The 21,154-nt window shown below is 36.2% G+C and overlaps 1 protein-coding gene across 8 annotated transcripts in view; it reads left to right on the top strand.

The window, feature by feature from the left end:
* SDCCAG8 (SHH signaling and ciliogenesis regulator SDCCAG8) overlaps window positions 1–21,154 on the top strand; it is a 109,361-nt gene that overhangs the window by 65,255 nt on the left and 22,952 nt on the right. For 5 of the 8 annotated variants that reach the window (XM_051616210.1, XM_051616211.1, XM_051616215.1 and 2 more), the window contains one exon: window positions 3,288–3,419. In XM_051616210.1, the coding sequence (XP_051472170.1) occupies window positions 3,288–3,419 (132 nt within the window). The other 3 variants (XM_051616213.1, XM_051616214.1, XR_007889172.1) reach the window with 3 other exon arrangements.

Below are 21,154 nucleotides of genomic sequence, written 5' to 3'. Positions count from 1 at the left end.
TTTATAATTTTGGTACATATTGCAGTTCATATATTTTAACACTGTATTTTATGGTGTTATAAATATTGTTAAATGACTTTTAGTGTAGTTTTACTGTTTGGACTATAATGTATAAATTATATTACTGGTTTGGCAACAGTAGGCATCCAACTGTGTGAGTTTAATTGAAGTAAAGAACTCGCACCCGGCTGAACTATTTTTCTGCACGTTTGGTTGACTGCAGTCATTGTGCTCAACACCAGGAGTGAAATGTCTGTTGAAGGTAGCTGTACAAAGATGTGGAACAGTCTGTTTGAAGGACTGGTCATTAAAATAATGTGCAACAACACTGTGTCAGCAGAAAATATTTTAGAGCATGTCTTTAATTGCTGTACAAGTAAACAATTGGTTTTACTTGGAGCAGGAATAGGTAGTGCTTAAAAAGCACTGCAATGCTAAAGGTAGCTCTGAGGAGTAAAGGCATTGCCATGTTAGTGTTAAAAAATCAGCTCATCCTGGAGATATTTTAAGACTTAATTTGGATGGTGACTGTTTAACATTTGCTGGTTCTTTGTCTCCAGTATTTGAATGTTTTGGAGAAACTAGTGTTGTTTTTACCAAGACTTTTCCAGCAAGGGTGGTAGATAAAAACTTAGATTTGTTTTTAAGTAGATGTTGAGGTTTAATTGGTAGTTGAATGGATCCAGAAGTATAGAGGGTTTTGAGTGGGTTTTTTTTGCTGTCCCTGTACTCCTCCCAGTCATTATCAAATATAGTGACAAGTAAATGAGATTGGACAAAATCTATTACCCATCTGCTTACAAGCATGCATTTTGCATTGTCATTTTAATGTAATATTGTAGCATTTCTCTGTGCAGATTTGAAAGAATATTGATTTCATACAGGTCTTTTGAGTCTATCCAGGTCTCAGAAGCACACACAGATGCATTAACATGCGTGTATGATTTGTGAGGCCAGCCTGAGTTGAGTCTGCAGAATTGTAATTACAGGTGATCTTTGTCAGGTGATAATGAAGACTCTTGGTGTGCAGTCTTGAATTGGGATCGATGTTCTCTCTTTAACACTGGCACATGAACCCTTTAACATGACCTTCCTAGGCATTCTGCCCTTTCTTTGTGCTGGCCTCCAAAATTTCAGTGTAATGAAGTACTTGAATTTGGGTGTTCAAGACTTAGATGTGTACTTGGAAGGGGCATTGTGTAAATTATATTTTGACTGGAATTAATTGTTTTCTTTTGCTGAGTTCAACTATAAATTTCAGATAATAGAACACAAGTGCCATGGTTGAAAACATCAGGCATTTAGAGCTTGTATTTTAGAGTTTGGAGATCATGCTACTCATGTTTTCAATTAATTAATTTTGTGGGGTTTTTTTCATTAACAGTTATTTTCAGTATTATGTTGGTTTCAATCCCTTATCTTTCCAGAAAGACTTTGGGCACCTTCAAATGTGCCGGAGATGAATAAGTCCCTTTAAAACTTGGAGGTTTTTGCCACCTTGAAAGTTGCTTCTGCTGTTCCTGTGAATGAGACAGCCACATAGAAATACAGACCAAAAAGCAGGATCCCCCAGTTGGGAAACCCTACAAACATGATCATTTCAGTATTCCCACATGGCAAATGCTGTTGTTGCATTTTGCTGGCAAAAAAAAAAAGCAGTCTTGAGTTTAGTCCCTGTTACCACTGGGTTGAGCTTTGTTACATCTCTGTTGAGCTGCTCTGTGGTGAACCTTTGCTTTTATCCACTGATTGTCTTTCTTACAGTATCAGAGTCAAGTACAGACACATCCATACTGTGTGATAACAGTTGGTCCAACTGACAATGCTTTGTTGATGATGACATATAAGTTACTAGTATTTCTGTAAAAAGTTGTTGTAAAAATTCCAATTCAGTTAGCTTTGTATAACATCCTGCCCACTGTTACATATTGTTACATACCCATCCAGGAAAGTCTTGTGCATTTAAGTTTGATGTACCAATACATCAGCACAATTCTGATTTATTTGTCAGTGATGATCCTTAATAGAGTTTTAACTCCCTATTTAAATTCAATTACATACAGTCTTTTTCCAAAGTTTCCTTTGCTAAGTTCTTTTAGATTCACAGATGATATCACGTATTGTTCTCTATTTAAACATGTAAGGATTATGTTGTCATTTCCAGATTTGACTTGTCAATGTAACAACATGCTTTTCAAGGACAAGTATTCCTTCCCCCCTGCACATTGTTTTTCAGAATGTCAGTTGTGGTTGCATTCTGTAACAGCCAGGGAGGTAAAATATCTTTCCACTGTAACTGCAGCATATTTAAGTTTATGATTTAAAGATATCTCTGAAGCTTTTTAACCTCAAGATCTGGAGTGGCAGATGCCATAAAACAAATTTGCTTGCTTTTGATTCCTACGTTTTGATGGTATAGCAGATTCTGACATGTTCTCATTAACCTTTACCAAAGAGTTAAACTGTACAAGTGCATAATGTATATTTTATCACAATTTAATCTGAGTGCTTTTCCTGATATTAAGAAACAGCTCATGCCTGTTTTTCCATGGGCTGATGGTTAGAGATGTAGCAAGTAGCAGTCCCGGGTCATTCATGGATCTGGTGTATCTGCTTACCCGTGAAGAATAAGAATTGCTGGAAGTTACTAATTTTCTTAAAGGCTGTGCCGAGTTTTGTGTAGATGAGGCTGTGCCTTTATGATGTGTCCCTTGTTTCTTAAAGGTTTTATTAATTTTCCCTCTCAATGTGTTGTGGGGTTTTTTTAATCTGTCTAATGGTATTTTGAGCATATTAGGTTAATAAAGTTTCTCAAACAGTACTACTATTGAGAGTTGAACCTGTACAGTGCAATTAAGGTTGAACAAGTTTTTAGCAACCATTTTTTAAATTAGTGTTAGTTTTTCCTAATAAAGAACTTGAAATGTGTTTTCAAAATGCTGGCCAAATTCTTACTCAACAAATATTAATTTACATTTATGGATTTTACGTAATATTACCGCATAATGTCAAATGACATGCCCCTTTAAATTAGCCTGAAATTAGCATAGGCAACCTATGACTGGGTGTTTGCTGTTGGCATATTTACCAGATACCCTCCAGATACCTTGTTCATCTGTCTTAAGATTATTTGGAAAAGTGTTTTGTTTCTGTAAGTACCAGTAATAGCCTGTTTATGCATTGCATATAGACGTATGAAATTTTATAAATGCTGAAGCCACATACTGATGGCACGCTGTAGGATGAAATCTGACAACATCCATCATCACTGTGTTTTACTTCTGTAGATCTGAAGTCAACCAGCTTAGTCAGGAAAAAGAGTATCTTCATGGCAGATTGGAGAAGATGCAGAAACGGAATGATGAATTAGACCAACAATGTATCCAGCATGGGAGAATGCATGAGAGGATGAAGTCGAGGTAGGAGGTCCTATTAATCTGTCAGTATGTGGTATGCTCTACTGTACCTGTTGTGTAAATATAAAAATGACACTAGGTTGTTTGAACGTAATATACTTTCCTTATGAAAACGGCCACTCCTTCCCCCTCCCCAAGCATACTGTCAGGTTTTTTTATACCATCTTTTGCTTGTGCCATTTTGGATAAATAAAAGGAAAGCTTGAGCAACATAGTCTTCCAAAGAATTTAAGCCTAGTACATATGTGTGTGGGCTGCTTCGGCTGTTCTCTGCTCTAACTTGGATGAATTGTCTTACCATATTAAAAAAAAGGGGGTAGTGGGGAAGGGGAGGAGAGAGGAGGTAATTTAGTAGTATGAATGTAGAGTACAGATGTGGATTTCATTAGGTCATTTAATAGGTGTATTTTTCAGTTTTACCAACTTATCTTTCTTAGTAATACTCAGCTTGTAAAAATTCATATAAACAGATAAATCTTACTGAAGATCTTAGTTACCAGAGAAGTATTAGCAGCATCCAGGCACCACTAGCCTTTTCAGAGAAGCAGTGATTTCTGCAGGAAGAGCTACAGCAAGAATAGTGTGAATTATTTCCACAAATACTGACTGTTCTGGCCAGAGTGTCCAGACTGCTAATGCCTTGGACTGCAAATTGTATCAGATAGCCTTGAAGATCATGGTGCAGACTTTTCTTTTTGGTACTTGAAAGTTCGTCTATGCTCTCTTGTTCTGTTTCCAATTCCGTAACTCAGTGTAACAGGCACTGGAAAGAGCTTAGATATGGTTGGGCAGGTAGAGAATAAAGTAGGGAGATGGCTGAGAGGCAGCTCTGTAAAACCAGTCAGCCAGGCTGCCTCTTGTAAGTAGTAAAAGGCAAAATGCAGGTTAACTTCATTTGGACTACATAGTTCTGGCTGGGCAAATTTCTGCCACTGACCACCTAACAGGAGCAGAGCTTGCCTGTATTGAAGCAGCCAGTCTTGCATGCTCATTTTTTTCTAAGTATTGATTTTTTTTTTCCTGCCATCTCTTCATTCTCTGTCTGTCCATATCAGCCTGTTTCTCTCCTTCTCTCCGTGCATTCTTTTGTCTCCCAGACTTTTTTCCTCTTCCTTTTCAGATAACTGTCTGTCCCTCATCCTGTTCTTCTGTAACCCAGAATTGTAATCATCTTTTATATCTCAGAGAACAAAGAAATTCAAAATGCTATGACTGTGTCTCTAATCTATGTGACTACATAATCTTTCCATTCACTTCACCTCTCGGTTTGGTTTCTTCACTTGTGGTGGGTTCTTAGCATTTGGGGGACGTGCACTGAGAACTCAGAGTTGCTTTCAGGGGGTATTTTTTTTTTTTTTCTCCTAGCTGTTCTCCTGTAGTATTATTAGTGTCTAGTTAAATTTAAGACTGCTTTGTAAGTTTTTAGGACAATCTTTCCTCTGTCAGAACCTAATAGATCTACTGGAAAATGTTGCTCATTCTCTGCTGCAGCAGCAATTATTATACACTAGAAAAGATTGAAAGCATTAATCCAGAACAAAAAAGTGGTTTGAAAGCAGAGTGTTCATGCTGCAGGCAGTGCCTTACCTTCTGCTGCTCTTTTGCTGACAACAGAGAGAAAACAGGACAGTGATAGCATTTGCCTTATTTAGTATTTTAGAACATGTAAATATGGCAGAGGATATATCAGGTATTTGACTTATCAGCAGTATACTTTACCAGGATTTTAAGAGGGGACTCTTAATGCATTTTTAATTATAATCTTACACTCTATTAATTTAAAGTCCAGGTAATAAGTGACAAGGTTGATATCATAAAGTGCTTTAAAAATTCAGTGTGATCTAGTTTTAGTTTCCATGTGAAAACTATAATAGATTTTAAGTGTCTGTTCCCAAATGGTATAAATTGGCTATGAAGTATTCTGAGCTAGGTGAAGGAAAGCAGAAAGTGTAACTACAACAAATAAATCTCCTCATTCCTTATTTTTATGTCGAAGGACTTCCATCAACTAAAACAGATTTTCTCTTCTGATTTTGAAAACACAGATCTGACTCTCCTATTTAGTAAAGGGAGAATAACAAATAACAATATCTTTTACCTTAGATTTTCCTCCATCACTCAGATAATAATTTGCAGCAAAATAATATTAAGGATTATTACTTCTTAACACAATATGTTTCCCCTTTCTATGCAACTACAAATAACGGGTCCTTTTGCAACAGTCCTGCAAAGTGGATTCCTACGTGATTTTCTCTCTGTTGTTATTCAGTCTCTCATTTGAAAATTTCTTGTATCAAAATGATTTTGACTTAAATTGGGACCTAACATTTGCATTTAATAATAAGGAATTGCAGTATTTGTTTAAGAATAAATCTTTTTCAAAACTTGTGTTCTTCTAGGAGAATATGACAGGCCATGATAGAACTATTTTGTAGAAGGAGCAAGATCTGATTGATCCAAATTGAATTTCTTTTGGAGCAACAATGGCAATTGTGGTAGTTGCATTCCTGAAAGTGAAGAGATAAGCTCTTTCTCTGGTATTCCTGTCTCTGCCTGAGTATGTGTTTCATATGAATATAGTCCAAAATTATGTAAGTATGTTTTAAAGGGAGTACTTTAAATTACAATCATTAGAGGTTATTTTGGATCAGTCCTTCCAATGTAATGCAAAATCTCATCTCTTTCAGTGTGTTTTTGCTCAGTGAAATATGGCCTTAAAAGCAGATCCAAATGATACAGTTGTTCCATGCTATTGGGGCAAATTTTAATTGAAACATGTATGGTTTGCAGGACTAGGGTGACATATTAAGGCTGCAGTGGAGCTTATGAAGAGATATTCATTTAATGTTGTTAATCAAGCAGTCCTGTGGATCTTTGCTTTAGATACATATATATATATATTATATTATATTTTTACATTGCCTTGTTCTTGTTTTGGTATTTTTTGCAGCTATGTACTTCTCATTTCAGCCAGTGATTTGTTCAGCTAAGTATATTATCTCAAAAGTCTTAATTAATGTAACATAAGACCTCTGTGCCACTGGAAGTGAAGTGGTCAGTGTGTGTGACTTTATGGATCTTAATCTTGATGAAATAAATTCTTGTCCCTTATGTGGCAAAGGGCATATTGGTATAAATTTTCAACCTCAAAGCAAATTTTGTGATTAAATTCTGCAAATGTCTAGCAAAAATTAAAAGATTAAACTACCTTTCTGTTTTCCTTCTGTGCTCCAGTCCACAAAAAATCAATAGACTGCAGAGGAAGGAAAATCCAAAACCAAATTAATTGTGTAACTGTACACATAATGTTTGTTCACTCTCTCCTTTATCTCTTTTCAAACTTAATTCCAAGGCAAGCATTTTCACCTCTGTAGCTAGACCAGTTGTGTAAATTCAAATCCACTTTCTCACAAGCTCTGTTCTTACCTGGGAAGCAAGAAGAAAAAGTCAATTATCTGCATAGATCTGTTATTGATAGAACATAATTATGAGGAAGTAGTATTTGCCCAAGCTGCCATGGATCAGGATTTCACCAGGCTACTTAAGCTTTTACCTAACTAAGTTAACAACTCTTGTAAATACAAGGTTCAATTGCAGTTTTGCTTTTCTTTATCTATTCTTCTCATAAAGCAAGCATTTTTTTGTAAGTCATTTATTTAGACAATTTCTTATGTGGGCAGACGGTGTCTAAAATGGGAAGCATTTAATTTCATATAGCTAGCTCTTTTTTGTGTTCATTTCCTGTTAAAGACCCAGATGATGCATGGAAATACAGCAAATATGGAGTAGTATCTTCAAGTAGGAGAAGCAAAACCTAGGCAATTGCTTTCCTTTTTTCAAGATGAGCGAGCCATGCCTTCACATTTTATCAAGCAGCTAAAAAAGAGCATATGGACAGTAGTTTGTATGAAGTATGAGGCTCTTTGAAAATCTTCTTAATAAAACTGAAGCTTCTAATGATTTCTTTTTTCTCTCCAAACATTTTTCCAAACTAAGTTCAGTATACGGGATCTGGGGCTATGAATTTTCTCCAAAACTTCATTTCTGGAGATTAGTTGGTATTACTGGTATTTTTGCTGTGTGCATGATCAGTGTCCAATCTATGTAACATTAAAGATTTGTTAATGCAAATGCCAATATTAATGCAAATTTGTATGGGGCTTTTCGTTGTGGCAGCTTCTTTGGGGTGATGGTGTTACATGTATTTTGACTGTATTTTTGGTAGCTAAAGTTAAAAAGAAGAGCCTACAGGACTGGCAGTTGGGGGCAGATGTGTGTCTATTCCTCAGGCATCAGTGGTTGTAAGTTAACTATAAAAATGTTACAACCATCTGTGTAACAAGACGGCAAAGATCTGCTCTTGCCTGTTACTATAAATAAGAAGGAGATTTGTTTGACTTCATAGACATTGGATTTATAAAGACTGTATGTGTCAAATTGTAACTATGTGCCATGTTGCTGAGATGTGTCTGCAGCCAACTACCTGGGGTGTCTTCCCCTTCAGACATTCTAGTGTAGTGCACAAATGTCTGTATAGCACAACATGTGACAAATTATATTTGTTTTCTACCTATGGGGAAATGTATGATTCTTATGGATAAGCTTGTCTGAAGAGTAGGTAAAATGGATTCTTAAATGGACTACTCAAGGAGTTCAGCAGAAAACGTGACATTTGGTTCGATTTAAAATATTTTTTCCACCATTAAAAATATTTTCTGTTATTGCTAAGTAATACAGTGTATGAAAGAACATGTATGCATGAGAGAACATTTATATATGAGAACCGAGACCTTCATATTTGAACATAGCAGCGGTTTCAAGTAACTGGTATGTAAAATCACAATAGCTGGTTTGCTGTCACTTCAAATAGAGATTTTGGATCTCTTTGGTAAATCTCAAGTAGAGCAATTCAATAAATCTATTTCTTGATAACTAGAGTAATCCACTTGTATTTAAAATTTTATATTTTCTGTCTAATGCTCTTTTACATTTTTTGTGTGTTTTTTCAAGAAATAATGAATGGAAGAACTCAGCTTTGATCATTGCCTAAAAGACTTTTTTTTTCAGTTTGTTCTTTGTTGAATGTCATCTTCCTTATTTTTACTTTACTAGTAGGTTAATAATTTTTTTAAGGAACAGTAAAGCAATAGTTACTGTCTTTTTACTAGACTAATAATCTATTTTGAAATGCAATTGTAGGATAAAAGTGCATTATATTGTGTTGTGGGTTTTTTTTAAATGCATTCATTTTGTATTGAAAATAGAGATTTACATATGTTGTGTCTGTAATATCCTTGATACCAAAGTTGTCTCCATGTTTAAAGAGCAGTATGCTCTGCTTTTTCCTGAACTTTGTTATTCATACCCACATATCTTTGGTGTGGTTTCGCTCCAACAGGATTGATGTAACAATTGGAGACAGTCCTGTTCATGTAGCCTTTCATGAAAAGAGTTTGCTTTGTGGTCACTGTGTCTGGCATTGCAGTGCAGGCAGATTAAACTCTCAGCTCTGCCCAGAATTCGGGATTATCACTGTTACTTATATTTTAATCGCTATTTAATAGACTCACATTTTAGGTTGAAAAATGTGTACCCCAGAGAAGTACTATTAGGAAATAATCAACAAATTGTATGTATACACGTATAGACATACATATCTTGCAAATCCTGTTGGAGTCTGAAAGTGTATTTGGCTTTTGTTTAACATTTGGGTGTTTGCATACAGCTCACGTGGTCTGGAATAGAAACTGGATGTTCAAAATCTCTCCCTCTTCCTCTCTATGCACTATTTTTCTACTTACTGTATAGATATGTTTGTCTGTTCCCTTTCCCCTGCCTCACTTTAAATAGATTATGTAGATACATATAGTTTGTACATAAATGCATATATTATTTATGCTTTTGTATGTATAATACTCCCATTCTAAATAGTTAATGTTACATAAGATTATGTAAGCCCCCAAATGCTGTTTTTAAAGGTATTTTTTTCCCCAAGTACTTCAACAGTAGGCATATAAAGTAAAAAATTATCTTAGTTGATAGGAAGCCTGAAAATGTAAACCAAGAGTGAAATGCAGGGTTTTCAGACAATGCTGCAAAATAGCATGAAAATAAGTTGTTTGCCTCCTGAGGAAGCAAATGACAATCGGAGGGAAATATCACACCAATTTTTCAGACAGATGTTTGGGGACCTTAATAAGGTTCTGTAATATATCTTGTAGGTCACTGAGTATTGTGTTCCTCTGCTGCAGCTATCACTGTGTGTCTGTGAATATAAAAGATACATACATATAGTTTTTGTATATATATTCTTTTGAGAATGTATTGAGCTCCTTTGTAAAAGTCCTTAGTTCTCACTGCTCCAACTTGGACAACTGTTTCCAGCACCACTGGTCTTCTGATTGGAATCCATCTTATTTTTCCTCTGACATTATCTGTGTTCAGCTTGTACTTACTTGTCCTTGACCCAAAATCAGGGTAAATACTTTGTTTATTCTGCTTTTATTTTATCTGCACTGATACAATGCAGATGATTCTAGACAATTATTGTATCTATTCATTCCCACTTGTGATTAATAAGTGAAGCCCTTATTTTTTATTCTTTTTGCAATAATCTCTCCATCACCCTCAGTTTTCTGATTGCTTATCTTTTCTGAAATCTGTGCAATCAGAACTGTCTACAAGGTGTTGAATGAGGGCATTTGAGTATGTCAGGTGGTGGAATTAATGCATTTACTGGAAATTCCTTGACTGATGGATCCTACGATCACATTTTCCTTTTTGACAGCTGCATAATATTGGCAGCTGATAATCGTTCTCTATCCAAGAAGTGCATCCAGGACCTCTTCCTCCCAAGTAAATTCAAGTTGTTAGCAGAGACTTTTGCTATGAACTGAGAATGTGTTAAGTCCCTCATGTAAGACTTTGTAATACAAAATTTCATCCTGTTTCTGCTGTTCCAATTTTCTGAGTCATCTGCTTCTTTTTGTGCAGTATCCCAAACCTTCTCTAAGCTGATGACATCTCTTAAATTGATCAGCCCACTCCCACTTTTTGTGCTGAGTCATAATAATATTCAAAAATATGTTTAAACTTGAAGAAATCTACTTAACATTCTTCCTCACCTTCAATTTTTCCTGTCGGTTGTGCTCCTTACTTGAGTCAGTCAGTTAGCAACAACAGCTTAGTTAATGATTGCTGATGGGGCACGGTATTTTAACTTTTGCTGAAGTTAACATAGGTAAGGTTTATTGCATTTCCTTTATAAAAAAAACCAGCTGTCAAAGAATTTAGGATTGACTTGAATCTGCTTGGTCTAACTCATGTTTCAGTTTCTCATGTTTTCCATTTACCTTCATGTTCTTGTATGTTTTTCCCTCAAAATTTGTTGATGGCTTTTCATGCACTTGGGGTCATATTAATGGGCTGATAGTTATTTGAATTTGCTTCTTTAAGGATTAGTTAATGCTGCATCTGGTTTGATTGCTTAACAATGTAGACAATGTGGGGAAGAAGGTGTAAAGGAGAAAACAACAGTGTCTGTGCTCGTTTTGCTCATCAAAACAGCTGGCCATCACAATTTCAGTGTTTTAGAAACCAGAGAATAATATCTGGGGTTTGCTTCCTTCTGTGTTGAACAGCTATCAACACTCTGACTAGCATCACCTCTGCTAAGTGTCTGGTACTTGTCCGCTCCTGAGAATATCTTCTACGCTGCTGCTTTGATGTATTCTGTCTTCTCCAGAACAGACACAGGGATTGTTTTTATTCATGCCATCAACTTCTGGGAGTCAGAGCCCTCAACTCACTAATAGTAAGCTGGTGTTCTTGTCTACTGGGAATGTACAAAGCCCTGAAATATGTGTGACATAAAACAGCACAACATAAGGTTCCAGGCTGTTCTTGTTACTTTCTGTTGTCAGCACAGTTGTTGGTTTTCAAATTTAAATGTTAATTTAGCATTAACGAAGAATTCTTGATTTTCTCCTCTACAATGAAGGTGGATAAAGGTGATGTCTGTGACAGCTCAGCCCAGATTCTCCTTGATATGGCAAGATCTAAAAATGCTTGGCCCTATGCACATCATCACAGTGATGCTGGAAGAGATGTGCGTAATTGGAGAAAAGCATACCCATGGTTTTCCAGTGAAACCCCATTTTATTCTTCTTCGTTTGCTACAGACCTACAGCTGAATTAATTTTGCTTGGGGCTTGCTTCTGGTGGTGATATGTGATCCTTCTTGTGTTAATCCACCAATTGCCCTTTAACCACTACTGTATCTTCTACTTTGAAACACACACACAGTGATAGCTGCATCAGAGGAACACAATACTCAGTGACCTAAAACACATCTTACAGAACCTTATTAAAGATCTAAAACTCTTATCTGAAAATTTGGTGTGGTGTTTCCCTCTGTCATTTGCTTCCTAAGAAGGTTAACAGCAGTGCCTGGTAGTAGCACCTCTGGTCCATGGTAGCAGTCATGGACCAGCCAGTGACGTGAAATATAAAGTGAGCACATTGAATCAAAGTGCTCATTTGCTGACAAGTTCATAAAAACATAGTTGTTAATGGCAAGAAATAGCACCAAAAAGCATGTCACAGTTAATTTAAGTTATCTGGTAAAAGGTGTCCAGAACTACAGAATAAAGGTTTCTACCCAGAATAATAGCCCTTTCGATGTAGTGTAAACTCTGGAGGACAACACTCCCCATGTTTGTCCTAGAAGTGTACATGATTGTTTAGACCATCTAAAAGTTAAATTGTTGAAATCCCCATTATACTCACCTTGTTTTCGTGCTTCCATATTGTGTTTGAAGTTCATTTTTCTGTACTGTGATATCCTTGTGATATGTCAGAAAATGAAAAAAATATGTATTTTTTTTCAAATAGCCAGCCACTGTGAGACCAACACAATAGAGTAGTTCAGCAGCAAATATCTAGTTGGGGTATTTAACAGTAATTGGGATCTTCCTGTTGGGCCTTAAGTGAACTCACAAGAATAGTAAAATCTGACTATTAACCCATTTGGCAAACTACTTTAAGGAGTAGCAGATTTCCTTCTGCTTTTGATCTGTGAGTATAGCTCTGAGATTTTCATACTAAGGCTGTTTAAAACCCTCCATTCCCATATAGTGGGCAACTGAAAATTAAGACAGATGAACAACGTTTAAGCAGCTTTGGAAGTGTGTTATGAACATTTACCAGCTCCATAGTAAAATCTATGCACCTGCCTGATTTCAAGGTTATTGCTGTAAGAGGAGACCCAAAACTAATGGTGATTTATTTTTTTTAATATAAGTGAGTATATTTTTGCAAAGCTATCAGAAAGCTTTTTTCTGGTAACTTGAGGGCTTTGATTGCTTCAGCAGGCTCACGTCCTGCTCCCAAGGAAGTTGAGGTAACTATGGATGCTCTCATTTTCCAAGTATGTCTAACATACTTTTTAAGGTTTGAATGTTTAGCCTTGATACGTCTTGTGCCAGTAGTTCCATAACTAATGTTTCACTTAGAGGTGTTGTTTTTTTTTTCTGGCTCATTATTTTTCTTTCCCATCTTTCAAACTAATTTGAAGTGCTGTTGTTTATGCATCATGTGAGTGAAGACTTGTTTTTCCACTGGTTTTGTTCTCTAAAATACAGAGTTTTTCTAAATTGAAGTATCATTCTTCTCTGGATTTCAAATCACATTCATTATCAGTTTTTGTGTGCACTCTACAAAAATTGCCATCCTAAAAAATTACATACTAAAACGTAGTTGTGTTTATTGTGCCTTGCAGTAGTGCTTATTGATTGTAGTCTAATAGTAATGGGCATTGTGCTAGTTTCTGGAAATGCTATCTGAAATGTGTTATCCTTCAACTGGTCATCACAGAAGTTGTAGTGGAACAGAGGTTGTTGAAGTGGCTACAAGACCTGCATCTACATAGCATCTTCGTTTCTAGGGTGCTCAAGACAGTCTTATGTGTGCGGAGGGCTTCTCAGTTTGGTTCTGAAATAAAGTAGTGCTGATAGAAAATATAAAAGAAATTGAAATGGTTAATAAATTATTATGTTTAATTAACTTGTTTTTTGTCAATGGTAAATTCGTATATGCATGAAAGAAAGGGGAAATGAGTTGTTTTTTTAAAAGGTCCTTTTTAGCCTCAGAGAGCCAGATTCCACCTTTAGTTGTATTTATGGAAATACAACCTTGTTTCAAATAAGGTATCTCATCACTTAAGACTTGGGCCTAAACAGTCTTTAGAAAGCTGATTTGATTCAACTCAAAGTTGCTAAATACTTCCAGATAGGTCTTCAGTTTCAAAATGTTGTCTCAGTGGCATGGCTGAAATTATAGTAGTCTTTTCTCCTTATGTGAAGTGGTTAAATCCTTTTGAGTGCTACACTAGCACTTCCCACGCTAACAAGGATTTAGCCTTAGTTTTAGCTATGTGACTTATATGTAGTCAAAAACAACTTTTAGGGGTTTGGGTGGGTTTTTGGTTGTGAGGTTTTTTTTTCTCTGTGCTTGAGTCGCTTGAGTGGCTGACCTTTTACTTATATATGTATATAGGTATGTATATAAAAAGTGTATTTGTATGCATATGCATATATATACACACACACACAGTTTCAGAACCAAAAAAATCCTGTCTATAAAGTGACACCAAGCATGGACAATTGCAAAGAATAAATGTTCAGATGCATGTGACTTAAAAGCACTTTGACTTGTACTATCATGAAGGCTGTTGTAATCTGCTGTGCCTTATCACACATGTTAGATGATGCAAATACTTGTGCTTCCTAATTCAGTTTTATGAATAAAATTCACATGGGAAGGCACTTTCATAGGCTGGGCAGAAATGGAATTTCTTCATTGACTTTCTGTAATGTTAACCCACGTCAATAAAATTCACAGGAAATGTGCCTAAAATTTTGTCCTGTTTGAATTTCCATTTTTAATAGCAAGAAGACACTCCAGGCAGTGCATTTCTGGGGGATGATTGTATTTCTCGGGTGGCTGAAGTCACTTGCCCTTCAGCCTTGTGCCTTGCAACAAACCCGAGGCGAGCAATAATCCCCAGCAAGGCTCTGCCTGTCTTATCATATTGCTTAATTATTATACCTATTTAATGCTGCTTAGAACATTGTCAGCTGTTGAGAAAAGGTAATTATCACTAGTCAAATGAAAAACACTTTTTTGGCTGCCTTACGGATACACATTTTACTGGTACCTTGATACATAATGAAGCCTGATAGCAAAACTTTTGCTTGTCTCTTCTTCAAGCCACAGCTGTTTCCCTGCTAAATTCATCCCATCTGTCTCCCCTTCCGTAAGGCTGTAGGCAGTATAGCATAAGTACAGAAGCAGTTCAGTGCTATTTTGGATAAACATAGCTGAAATTTGAATCTTTGCCATTTGCAATGCACACATTTTGTTTTACTGCTGTAAAGAGAGCTGTCAAAATAAAAACTACATGGATAATTTACTGAAATACAGTCAAATAAAGGGATGATGGAAGGGGAAAAATGAAGTTAGAATATAGGGTCACTCATACTTTCATGGTGTATTCTGAGCAGTGTAATTGTTGACCTCTTGACATTGCCAGGTTCAGAGAACTGGGTAGTGAGTAAGAAAAGTAGAAAGCACTGAATTAGAGTATAGTACAGAGATTCCAGATTTCATGCCAAAAAGGTTAATTGTAGCAGGCAGTTATTTGTGATATTGCACTGTTGAGATATCGGACCAACGTATAGTTCTTTGCTCATTTTATGAGGAGTATATAATTATGTAAGGTATTACAACTGGGAAATTAAAACCATTTCTGTATGTGACACTTTGTCTCTGAAAATGGAAGGACACCATAATGATCACTATGGGGCAGTGGTCATCTACAGCCTCCGTCTTTACTCTTTGCTCTTTTGTTGATATGGAAAAATGTATATTAAAGCTGAATGCAGCATCTTCATTGAGTTTGTTGTTCTAATTGGATTGGGGGTTAGTTACCCCAGGCTTGTGTTTGAAATTCCGTACTTTCTGGAACAAAAGATCCAAACCCTGGTAAGGTCTGCTTGGTAGTTCCCCTTTGTGTCTTGAATAAATTGAGTGCTGTGCAATATACAATATTTGAGTCTTTCAGGGAAAAACAAAACAGAAAAAACAAACAAACAAACAAAAACAAACAACAAACCTTTAAAAACTCTTTCTATTCTGCTAAAGTGTTAGAAATCCTATGGCAAACTCTAGTAGGAGAAGGGTATTAACTGGTACCTCTTGGCTATATTGTCCTTCCACTGTGTTACTGTGATCTATGTGGCCCGTCTTGCAGAAGATTATATTTCTTCGGCACTATGTTTTTATGGCTGGTAAATGCTTATGAGTCTTTCATAGGAGAACCATGGAAGCTCTTTCTAGGTTAACCGTGTTGTGTCTTTGGGATAGCTGTATGTTCTGTGAAAGCTAGTTCTTGACAGCTAGTGCTTCCAAATTCATACTGTGTTAGGTAAAGGTGAACAAAGCCATGTTTGTCCTAACCTAGAAGATGCTCTCATTGACAAATTTAAAAAATAGATGAAGAAGTTAACAGTGAACAGTGACATGGTGTCAATATAAAATTAACCTAAATGTTACAAGTAGAAAGTTCCTTTTGGAAAAAGCACTTTGTGGAGTGCACTTGTATGGAAATACTGATTTTGGTGTTCTTTATTGAGGTACAGTAGCAGAAAAAAGGATGTTAAGTCATTAGCATCTTCAGTATTTCCAGGATTGTTTTCAAGCTGCATCAAAAGAAACAAAGCCTTTGGTAATATTACTAAGAAAGGTACTGCTACATAAAGCTTACATGGTGGTTTTCATGTAAATATATGTAAAATCGGTACTCTCTGGCAAAAACCAAGACTGCATTACTCCTTCACATCTCTTGGAATGTTAGAATTTCTCTCTTTATAGACCCTTGTTCAGTAATAGGAGTATAAATAGGGATGTTATAATCTCAGAGACTGAAGGTGTTTAGTTCTCTGACTAATCCAGGAACAGGTAACAAAGCTGCTGCACCAGAATTTGTACCCTCATGTTTCAGTTTGAAGAAAAAAAGACTCCAGTCATTTTAAAGGAAGACCAATTCTTCAAAGACTCCATCATACTTAGAGGCATCCCTCCCTCTGCCTCCTTTAGGACTTGACTGAAAGAGTAGTTGTACAGATTTGTCTGAACATTTACCAAGTCACTGAAATACTGCAGGAAACACGCAGGTACTAGGGCCATCTTGGAGCAATTGCTTTTATGGTAAATCTATTGTGGTATTCTTGAAAGCTCTACAAAGGGCTGACCTTACCTTTTAAAAATACTGCCCATGGCTTGGTCAACTGGTTCGGTATACAGTTGTATAAATCACCTGCAGTAAAAGGAGAATGTTTAACATATGATGGAACATGTGCATTTAACAACTTAATGTTTCAAGAAACTTAAGCTTTCCCCCCCCTCTCCAAAAGGAGAGATTTACTTTTGTGCTGTGTTACATATTGGAAATGGTTACCCTCGGTTAGAATCATTTAGGTAGCTGCTGTAAGTTCATGTGGGAGGCCTGTACCTTCATGCATAACAAATTTGACAGATTGACTGCATTTTTTGCAAACATTATTCCAAAGCTGCAAATATCTAAAAAACCCTCATTTTTTATGAACGGTTTTACCCTCTTACAGGGTTTATGCAAATGAGAAGTAGGGATGGAGGAGTAAGCAAGATCAGGAGCAAAACAAGTTATACTGGTTGTCTTTCCCATGTGCAAAGTATTAAGAAAGCTGCCAATCTTATGCTTTTCACATATGTATTAGACTTTCTTCTGCAGTCCAGAGTGTTTTACTGTAAGTATGTGCATTTTTTGATGATGTGATCAAAAATCCAAGATTATGGGAATTCCAGGTGATCCTTCACCCACACTGTTGAGTGTACTTCCACTGTTGGGACTGTTTGTGGTGACCTGGATTGAATCAGACGACTTCCTTTTATCACATCTAGCACTTGAAATGCTCTTTTTTTTTTTTTGTCTGGCCATCATCTTTTTACTTAAGTCCAGAATTTTTTATTTTTTTTTCTGCCTGTGTGTTTTTAGAGCAAACAGAAGGCCATGTATTTCCACTCTTTTCTTCTGCAAGTCAGTGTAAGGAGAAAAGGAAGAGAAGGAATGGGTCAGAGGGGATGACTTACTGCCAGACAAAAGTTCTATTATGTAATTTGGGAGAAGAAAACCCACTTTTTTTTGAAGACAAAAGAAGAAAACTACTTCTTACAGTGCCGTTTTCTGTTTTTTTCTCTTCACCTTTTCATGCTTTTCTTGGTTTAACGTAATTTTAGGTGCTCCTACTCCACACTACGTATGGAGGAGTTTTTCCTGATAAAAATGTTCTGAAAAATGTTCTGAAGATTCCTTAGATCTTCTGGAAAAAAACAATTGTTTTGGAATGTATACAACTTCAAGTTTCTCAATTTTTCATGCAACTTAATTGTTATCTCAGTTGCCTTTGAGTGATACAATCAAAACTAAAAGCCAGTACAATCTTTACAGAATATTATTACATTTCACTCTATCTTAGCAGACTGCTCCCACTTTCAACTGCCTCTTGTAGACATTCTTCCTGTTACTTGTGCTTAGATGTCCTGATTAGATCCTCTATTTGAAAGTACTTATTTTGGTATGTTTTTGTTGGGTTTTTTTAATAGCAGCATGACATAAACTGAACAATACATTCTACCTACATCATTCATAAATGTTTTGCTTCCTTTTGCCTCAGTTTTTCCAAACAGAGGAATTATAGCAAATATTTTAAGTGCTTGCAGATAGTCTATAAAAGAAAATTTTAATTCCTTTCATTCAGCAATGGTCCAGGTGTACGGTTTTTTTTCTATTAACAGTGCATGTGCAAAGTTTGCCTTATATTGTTGTCTTAAAATGTTTCCCTCTGAATTGTTCTTTCAGTTCTCTCTGAACCTACCACTACTCTATTCTGTTTGAGCCTTATGTACATAATCAGTGGTGCTCTGGTTGCTGGAAAGGTCTGAATTCATTCAGGTCCTTAAAGACAACAGATAACTGTAAAGCAGAATTAAAAATTAGGGTTATCTGAGATGTGTTATTTGTGTGAAAATACAATCTTAAAAATTCTGTTCCACTAAAATTTATTCTCTCCCATTAAACTGATTTCCATTCTTGTTTTCAAATAGCTAATTTGGGGATTCTTTCCTTTGTAATCTTTATGGGAAGGAATTTTTTTCCTAATACTTCATTGATTTTCTGCATCAGATTGGAGGGTAATGTTACAGTCAGTAGTGTTTACATCAACAAATGTAAATTCAAATTAAATCTATTATTTAAATAGCATAATGGAAACACATGGTGCTTTGTAGTCATGTAATTAAAGAAGATCTGTGCCTCCAGGAGTTTATGATCTAAAGATCAAAAACAGTTCCACATGCAACAGACCTCTTCTAAATATTGGTGTACAATTTGGGGATTTGTCTTGCATTTACTTCAGCATAAATTTTACTCCTGAGGAGAGATTTCACCCAGGCCAGTGGAGTCCTGTTTGAGGTGTAATCCGTAAGTATTGTAATTGACACTTTGTTAAGTACAGTTAACTTCTAGCACAGAAAAGCTTGATGTTTTGATGTCAAGATTTTTACCTCTTTTACTTAACAGTAATGCTGTGAACTAAACTTTGTGGATGATATGGGGGGGGGGGGAAAGAATATCAAATTCTTATCTTTAACAAGGACTCTAACTAGCTGAGGTTTGTTTGGGTTTTTTTTCCAGTTGTGAAAGTAATTTTGTGCAAAATCACATTTGAGTTAAATTATTCACTCATCCTGGGGCAATAGCTTGTATTCACTTTCCAGCTGAGCTGACTAAAAATATGGGAAACAGACCAGCCTAGTATTCCATTGTTGCCTTATATAATGTGGTGTTTTGGAAAAGATGATGAAGGCAACCTGGATATTTCATGGATGAAATAGTAGATTCATAAACTGAAAGCTTTGCTTGCTGTTCAAAATGGTATTTTCTCCCTTCCTTTCAAAATGCTGTGCTCACAAATCAGAGGTGTTGCTTTTATTTAAAAGGAAAAGAGGAGAACAAAGAAAAAAAACAAAACAAAATCAAGCTCCTTTGTCCTTTGAAGTAATCTTTGCCTGAATTGTTGGCTGAGTTCCCTCAAAAACCCTGGACTCCCTCAAAACTTAAAACCAAGGTCAGACCCTAACTAGGTAAGGTAGTGTAATTTGTGTAGTGCACTCTAAGTCTTAGGGTTTTGTAGCATATTATGAGGAGGAACCTAAGACTTAAAAGTACACTACACAAATTACACTACCTTACCTAGTCTGGGTGTAAACACATAGTTACTATCAAGTGTGATGGTTTGGGATTTCCTTCAATTATCATCCTGATTAGGGCCCTGAATTAAAAATACTTTTTCATTTCTTTTGGGTGTGGGGACCTAAACAAAGGCCTGTTGGTTAGCCCTGTTACTCATTGGTAGCTGCAATCCATTAAGCCCCTTTGTTGCTGTAATGATTTTGCTGCAGAATAATTTAGCAGCAGGAAGTGGCAACTTTTGCATCCGATCTCTTTGCCTGAGCATTTTCAGTAAATTAAGGTAAGCCTGGACAGCACCTCAGATGTTCACATGTTTTGTTCTTTATTCCAGTGCTTTTTTTCTCACTCACTGCTGTGGCTTAGGATTACACAGCTCAGAGGTGCTTCTGTGTTTGCTTTTCCTCAGTTATTTAAATCCATAAAATATTAGGTCTGATCATTTTCTGATGCTCTGAATGCTTTGAGTTCTGGCAGCTATCAGACACTTGTAAGCATTTCGTTTTGAACTGTGGCACTTCTTTTCCAAGTGTTGTGTTTCAGTTTTACCTGTACTGTGGTATAGAACCTGACATTGCTGGTTTCAGGTCATCTGTGTGGAAATAAAGCTGTACTGATCTTTTTTAACATCTTCTAAGATAAAGCTGTGAAACGGTTGTGTGTTGCAAGTGGTAGGCATTAATGAATGCTGGTGCTTTTCTTCCAGACCTCTGTGAGCAAGGTGCTTCTCGTCTGTGCTACACACTAATTGGAGTAAAGTAATAGATTTTCCCACAGTAAGTGATACACAAGTTCTACCTTCTGCATGTTTGCTACTGGATTTTCTTTCTACTGCATTTTTTTTTTTTTTTAACTAAAGGGTAGCTTTTTGAGCAAAATGAGCCTTTGGGTCATACAGTAAATAGCTTCACACAAACTTTTACTACATGACGGTCTAACTTAGCAACCAAGATTTGATTTCTCCTTCTTCCTACTGATTACTTCTGTCTTGTGTTCAGATACTGGATTCTGTGCTGTACAAAAGGAAGCCTTAAATGACAACTAGCGTAGCATTGTGCCTTGGACCTGTGCATTTGGATGGAGACTAAGAGGAAGGACTTGTGCGCAAAACCATTGAGTGCTTGTCAATCATGAGTACCAAATTTCTTTTGTAACAGTTGAATCAGTGGCAGTCTTAAGGTTCTAATACAACACTGCAAAAGAAAACCCAAAAAACCTTTGTCAGTTGGGGTACCATAATAATTTCAGGGTGCTTTGGGTAGAAGAATAAGCAAGAAGAATAAGATTTTCCAAGAGGGTGTAACATAGGTAGTCTTAAACAAGCAAACCACCCCTCAAAAGAATCAAAACAACAAAATAAAAACCCCAAAATACAGAGGTTCTATGAAAAGAG

This window comes from Apus apus, chromosome 3 (genome assembly GCF_020740795.1).
Source record: "Apus apus isolate bApuApu2 chromosome 3, bApuApu2.pri.cur, whole genome shotgun sequence".
Lineage (NCBI taxonomy): Eukaryota > Metazoa > Chordata > Aves > Apodiformes > Apodidae > Apus > Apus apus.
The sequence above is the reverse complement of the archived record's forward strand: the minus strand, read 5'-3'. Positions and strand labels throughout refer to the sequence as shown.